The following is a 7,340-nucleotide window of genomic DNA, read 5'->3' on the forward strand; positions in this document are numbered from 1 at the left end:
TTTCATTAAAGTCATTTGTTTCAGCAATGTGTATTACTTAACTGAGTACTATTCAATTTAATATACTCATTAAGTTGTAGGTAACTTTTGGCTTATCTCCCTGCTGAGATCTCTCTTTTTATTGAAAAAATGTTTTGATATTTTGTGTTTCAGTTATGTTTTTCAAGTATTTTTGTCAATAAAGTGAATGATGCTGATGAAATTGATTTTTTTTTATTATACAAAATAGAGCTTCTCCCTCAATCTCCAAGGGGAGGTTTCCTGGACACAGTTAATCCTAGGACTGGACTAAAAATATTCATTTAGAATCTCCATTAAAAGTACTTTTTAGTCCAAGATCAGGCTTAATCTGTGTCTGAGAAACCTGCCCTTAAGGTTAACTTTATATCTGAACGTGATGTAAAAGGAAACTTAGCTGCCTATTGCTGCTGAATCTAACATTTCAGAAGTCTGGATGACACCAGCTGCTTTTCCAAACCAGGAGCACACAACAGGGTGCCTGGGATTGTCTCTTGGTATTGACTGAGATGTGTACCCAGACTGCCCTCAGCTCTAAAGCCTTATGTACCCCATTAAAATGACAAGACCCCCCTCGCAGGCTGCAAATTGAGCCTTGATATTGTCTACAGAGTTCTCTTCACAGGACTATATCTGAGGCCTATTTATCTGCTAAACCAGATGTAAACATGGAGCTGTAAATATGCGCTCTGAGATTTTGTGACAGTGTATTGGAAGCAAACAGCCAGCACACTCAGGAAGCCGATGATCAACAAATCTGTTTAACCATGCCAGCGCATACCTAATGCTCCTTCACTGAAAGAAGTTATTAGTCATTAGATCTGTTATTGACTTAGTACCAACTAAATACAGTGCTAAATAGGGAGATAAGGTATAGGCTTAGCTGGAGACAAGTGTACTGTTTGTGTGATGGGTGTAAGGATGCCTTGATGACTGTAGCCTGACATAGTGTGATGGGTGTAAGGATGCCTTGATGACTGTAGCCTGACATAGTGTGATGGGTGTACGGATGCCTTGATGACTGTAGCCTGACATAGTGTGGTGGGTGTAAGAATGCCTTGATGACTATAGCCTGACATAGTGTGATGGGTGTAAGGATGCCTTGATGACTATAGCCTGACATAGTGTGATGGGTGTAAGAATGCCTTGAGGTCTGTAGCCTGACATAGTGTGATGGGTGTAAGGATGCCTTGATGACTGTAGCCTGACATAGTGTGATGGGTGTAAGGATGCCTTGATGACTATAGCCTGACATAGTGTGATGGGTGTAAGGATGCCTTGATGACTATAGCCTGACATAGTGTGATGGGTGTAAGAATGCCTTGATGACTATAGCCTGACATAGTGTGATGGGTGTAAGAATGCCTTGATGACTATAGCCTGACATAGTGTGATGGGTGTAAGGATGCCTTGAGGTCTGTAGCCTGAGTGTGATTTTCCCAATCATGCCTTGTGGAAAATAATAACAAAATCAGACTTCTTAATTTAAAAAAAAGTATATTTAATTCTGAAATCATCCATAGTATTTACAGCTTAAAAATATAACATTTGAGACTAAATCAGACCGTTTTTTCTGAGTAATACAGTATACAACTCATGAAGTCTAAATTATGAATGAATTATTTACAAAAAATAATACAAAGTGCTTGTGAATAGAATTTGTCTCAAGAGATCTGTCATGCTCCCTCTTATTATATTCCCACTTTCAATAGAAAAGTACTTGGAGTTCATTTGGAGGTGCCCTGCCCAGTCTACAACGCTTGACTTCAAACGATGGAGATGTTGTCCATGGTGCAGGCACACGACTCCACGATCATGTTGGGGAACTCGGCCACTTCTATCTCGGTGTAGTCACCCTTCTTTACCAGGTACATCATGGGCAGCGGGGCGCTCTCCGCGATGGTACACTTCCGCTCCCCGTAGCCGTAGTTTCGCTTGGGCTGCTTGCACCCTCCAGCGCATCGGTAGGCCTGGTAGCCCGCTGGTTCGATTATCCAATACTGGGTCCACGTGAGCGCGCGGAAATTGATGAAGTATTTTTCTCTGCAGCACGTGTCCTTATCTGGATTGATTTCACAGTCACCTCGAGACCTAAGCAGAAAATGAATAGGGAGTCGTTAGTTAACTTGCACTAATTGATGCGTAAAGGTAGGGTAATTGTTACTGGACCAACGTAACAATATTTAAAAAATATTTTGAATCTGTATAACAAAGCGCGCCTTACCCAAACTCTTCGAGGTTGAGTGTGTAGAGGATCAGCTCAGGTTTTCCCAAGGTGTTTTCCGTCTGGTCCTGGGTGGTAAAGTGGACACTCTTGGCCATTTCTGCCGCGTAGCTGCCAGGTCTCTCGCCCTCGATCCACACCTCTAGGTTCATAGGTGTTTTCTGCTGCGTCTTTGACCAATAGTGCACACCCTGTGTGACATCAAAGCTTATCCAGCCAGTCTCATGGATGGGGATCAACCTACAGGAAATAAATGGTTGATTAAAAACTTTGCACATAGGTTCTACATTATAAGAACAAAGAACAACACATTGCCTAAAGGAAATGATCTGGACATGAAATGGCTTTGCGTAAAATCTTACCGTGAGTCCACCAGAGATGTTGTGTTGGAGCCGTTCTCCAGCATCTCTACCCAGTAGATGGAGACTCTGGCGTTGTTAACCGGACGGTGGTTCCTCCTCTCGGACATGGAGCGCTTGTGAGGAGGGGCTTTCTTGTACAGTTTCAGTTCGGCCATGGTCACCTCGCTATTATGGGGGATGCGGGTGTCCATGTCAAAGACCATCCGTTGCCGAGTGGTGTCCGAGTACACAAACTCCCCATAGATGTCTAATAGAACAGAACATAGAAAGTATTAAGTATTGAGTCTAAAATGCTCACTAACATGCATGGGTTGAAACTATGAGTGACAACAAAATGCGAGTACCCAAAACAGTCATTTGTGCACCTGTGCCAAACTCGGTCTGCAACAAGTATGTATAACATCCAAGCAATATATTGCTATTTTTATATATAAATATATAAATCAGATATATTTATGTCTCAAGCAGGCCTACTAGAAAATGATCTTACCTGCATTTCCTGGGATTCCCCTCAGAATCCCCGCCAAGCTTGGCAGAGACCTGCGCCGCCTTTCGTGGTGCAGCTTCAGCATTGACAGGTATTTATTCTTAATGTGCGCAGGCATTACAAGATTCTCCAAATCCCTTTTGTGAATTTTCGGAACTTCATCCAGTCCTAGTTTTTGAAGCAGGGTATCCTTCATGTCCTTGTGCGTGAAAGCTTTGGACACGGTGAATAAAGCCGCAGCACACAAAACGCAGGCACGGAGAAAATCCATCATAAATCTTCCCAACGGGTGTCTTGTCCAGCAAGGAGAAGACAACTACAGTAGCAGAGAAGCTCAGAGCGAGAAAGTGGTCCCCTGACATCAGGGGGCCCTTATAAACACCTGGCCCTCCCAGTCAGTCATTCGCATATTGAGAATGAGGGGGTTGGGCAGGGGGAACGATAGACTATCTCAACAAAAGTGTGACATTAAAAACAACGTCCCCATCAGGACATCAGAAGTGCCATACTTTAAACGGCAACTATTTCACCAGATTATATTGTATCAGTATAATTTATAGATTCATTTAAACACCATTCCTCTAAAATCGTAAAGGGATTTTATACAATTTATATCCTTCAATTTTATACAAAGCATTTGTAAAATACAGTCTCCTCCATATCATTGAGAAGTCTAGTGATGTTTGTGGCAAAAAAAAAGAATAAGTTGCAGTAAGAAAACTCCTAAACACAGCATAGTTATTGGGTTGAGAATATTGAATTGATCCAGAGGCATACATGTAGTAGCCTATTTGTAGTATAGTTCTAAGTAATGTTAGTTTGCAGGATGAGATGATTACAAATTGGTTGGTATTAAATGTTCCTATATGTTAAAATATCCCAAAGGATGGACACCTGATTGATCAAATATTTTGGTCAATACTTAAGTACATTTAATATATAATATATATTTATAACAAATGCCTTCCCATTGACTCTTCTTCTTGTTGTCTACGTCTGCACAGGTGTTCCAGACAGACCCTGCCCGTGTGAACCTGTGCTGTACCCTACACACCTACACAGCCTACACACCCTGATGTGTACATTCCACTGGACAATATAAAGCAAGCCCAGTCTGGCAACTGTCTGTCAGTGTTTATTTATGTCTGTCTAGCAGCCATTTTAGTTGATCAGGGGCACCATGTATGGCCCATCACTTGTGTGGGGAGGAGGGGCCAAGGGGATTAGATGTTTATTCCAAACCCATCACCCCTTCTGCCCCTCGGACAGATTAAAATGATTAGCCAAACAGACAGTTAATCCAAGGGCCGGAGTAAGGATGTGGATTGGGAGGCTCTTCACATGTTGATGATTATCTTATTCCACTGCAGGGTTTGCCTTGCCTATTTTGTCACACAAACATAAGAAGAGGGGCTGGTTTTCCTAGAGTGGGCCCTAGTCTGTGTTTGTGTATTGGGGCTTATTTGTTCGGAGATGTCAGACAGACTAAAGGAGGACACAGGAAGAGTAAATGACAGATGACTGTCAGGGGGACATTGTTAGCCGCATCTGAAGACCACACTCAATGCCCTCCTCTGGAACTACTGTTTTCAAGGCTGTTACAAAATGTTTATTCTAGTGAGCCATTTACCTTATGTTCATATTCTTATATTTTATTGTTGTTGTTGCATTGTCGAGAAGGAACCTGCAAGTAAGCATTTGGTTGGATAATGTACACCATGTGTATCCTGTACAGTATATACGACTAATAAAAGCTTGAAACTTGTTTCCCATTTATTAGTTAAAGTGCCTGAAATGTATGGCTACATACATCCAGACCTGGGTCAAATAGACTTGTCAAATACCTAAACTATGCATGATTCATTTTACCTGGTACACTGCCTATGTGCACCAAATTATATGACATCAATTTGACCCAATCTGCATACATCAATCACTACATCCTAAAGTCTACATAAACATGTGAAACAATTATTTGCATTTTAAGAAATATTCAAATCAATACTACTTATATACACATTATAGGCTACAATAATTTCCACACCAGTGAACATGTGATCCTTTCACTAACAAAGTAGTTGGTAATGTAAATTTAGCATATGCAATAAGATTGTCTGATGATTAGAAACACCACAGGAGACATGTGAATTCAGACCAGATGCATTAGGTCAGCCTATACATAGCCTATGGATCTCAGTGATCTCTTTTAAGCACAAAACTTTCCCTTCCATTTGGACCCCTAATTTAGTAAATTAAAATACCTTGTGTGATATTTGTCAGTCTTTCCCCCTTCCCTTCTCAATCACAGACAAGACAGGACAGGGCGCTGGTTCAAAGCACAGATGCATCTGATTCTCCCAATGTGCCATTCCTCTTCAATCAGAGGCCTGCCAGCTCCTACAATCAACAACAGAAGTGTTAGTTAACATCTCACATCTGCATTAGAAAAGCTGTCCAATTTATCTGTGATCCGCTTCCTTTTTGTGAAACATAAAATCCCCCCTATGCGTCTAAACATTACAAAATGGTATAATGATGCGCATGACTGTAAAATCAAACATCCGTTCTCCTTCCATGGTTTGAATTGATTAGAGAAAGAGATTAAAATTACATTTATCAAAATGTAAAGTGTATGAGTTTCTGTTCATTTGCATGGACTTCACTTCAGCACAAAATCAGCAGGCCAGGCCTATTATTTTGAGGATCTCAAATGAGAGAATGAAGCTGTGTGTAAAAGTCAATATTGAAGTTGTAGCCCACATGATTTAAATGACATTACACTATTGTCACTAACTTCCTAATTATGCTATATCCTGCCTGATCTCAACATCAAATATTGAAGAAATGCAATGTTTACACGTGAATTGCTCTACTTGTAGGCTAATTGCCCAGTGTTCAAGTGGCCAATGTTGGCCAATAGTCCTGTGCAGGGACCAACAGACCAGGCTGGACAGTCAGTTGTATGGGCTATTTAATTGACAAGGCTATAGCCTAATTATATTTTATCACAGTTAATAGGGTCTCCAAAGGAATATGACTACTTGGTTTTATCATAGTAGTTTATTTCTGTCTGTTCAGAGACTATTGGAGACTTACTATCTTGAAAAGGAATATTGTATCAAATTGCCTCTATGCTCTACCTAGGCTACAATAGTATACATTTTTCTACTGTAGATGCTTAATTGACAGGTGAGATTTCATATTTGACATTGTTACGAAATGTTTGACAAACATGATGTAAATCAACTAAAGTAACTTTTAATTACCTTCTGGATGATTGTCAAATCTACAATCGGTATCTGTTTGCAACTAGTTTCGATTCAAAACATCAGTTAAAGGAGTCGATGAAGTTCCAGGGCTCTCCAATCCTGTTCCCGGAGAGCTATCCTCCTATAGGTTTTCGATCCAATCCCAGTTGTAAACTAACTAACCTGGTTCAGTTTATCAACCAGCTATGTATTAGAATCAGGTGGGCTAGATTAAGTTTGGAGCGAAAACCTACAGGACGGTAGATCTCCGGGAACAGAGTTCGAGAGCCCTGCGGTAAACGAATGAACGAACGTAAGTAATATCCTTGAATCAAACCTACAAGGCAACCATCCCCATCCAGTAATTATACAGAATTGATGGCTGTGAAGATTCGCCAGGGGGCGCGGTTTTTCCAAGATATGTCATCAGATCCAATTTGCCACTTCCTTGGCCTAGTACTAGCCTGTGTTGAAAATATAATAATAAACATGTTTGCTTTATTATTTCAACACCGATACGCATATTTAATGGCACAGAATATAACGCAATGGTTTTATACCTTCTCGATCATCATAGGGGTGGTAGAAGATTTTTTAACAAAATAAAATATCGTTTTTGAACACTATTTCCAACTGTTAAACACATAACATGTTTTAACTATTGTCTTTGAAATGTAAATGCCTTTCATGTTGATAGCTCGGCAACACCATATTATGCTAGCAGTACTTTTATTTCTGATAATAAGCTGCAAGAATACAAACATTGGCTGATACGCTGGAAGATAATGCGGTGATAATGAATAATATTGTCAATCAATGAAGTCAATAGTTCACATATTTGACATCTGGTGAGGTCCATTGAAAAATGAAAATCTATTAGATTATTCAAATTTTCCTGACTGGTAACTAAAGAAAAAAGCTAGCCATGTAAACTACTTTGTGATCTATCCCAAAATTATTTAGTGTTTGTTGCTTGCTAATGCTGTGTTCACAACATCTTG

At 40.1% G+C, this 7,340-nt stretch overlaps 1 protein-coding gene across 1 annotated transcript; it reads right to left on the reverse strand.

Annotated features, from left to right (window-relative positions):
- Positions 1-1,578: 1,578 nt before the first annotated feature.
- Positions 1,579-4,759, reverse strand: LOC112217860 (left-right determination factor 2-like). The gene is made up of 4 exons (XM_024378451.2): positions 3,095-4,759; positions 2,605-2,851; positions 2,243-2,482; positions 1,579-2,109 (listed from the first exon to the last, which is right to left on the reverse strand). Exons 1-4 carry the CDS (start codon positions 3,363-3,365, stop codon positions 1,785-1,787), a joined length of 1,083 nt encoding a protein of 360 aa, XP_024234219.1. The 5' UTR covers positions 3,366-4,759; the 3' UTR covers positions 1,579-1,784.
- Positions 4,760-7,340: the final 2,581 nt, after the last annotated feature.

This window comes from Oncorhynchus tshawytscha, linkage group LG18 (assembly GCF_018296145.1).
Source record: "Oncorhynchus tshawytscha isolate Ot180627B linkage group LG18, Otsh_v2.0, whole genome shotgun sequence".
NCBI lineage: Eukaryota > Metazoa > Chordata > Actinopteri > Salmoniformes > Salmonidae > Oncorhynchus > Oncorhynchus tshawytscha.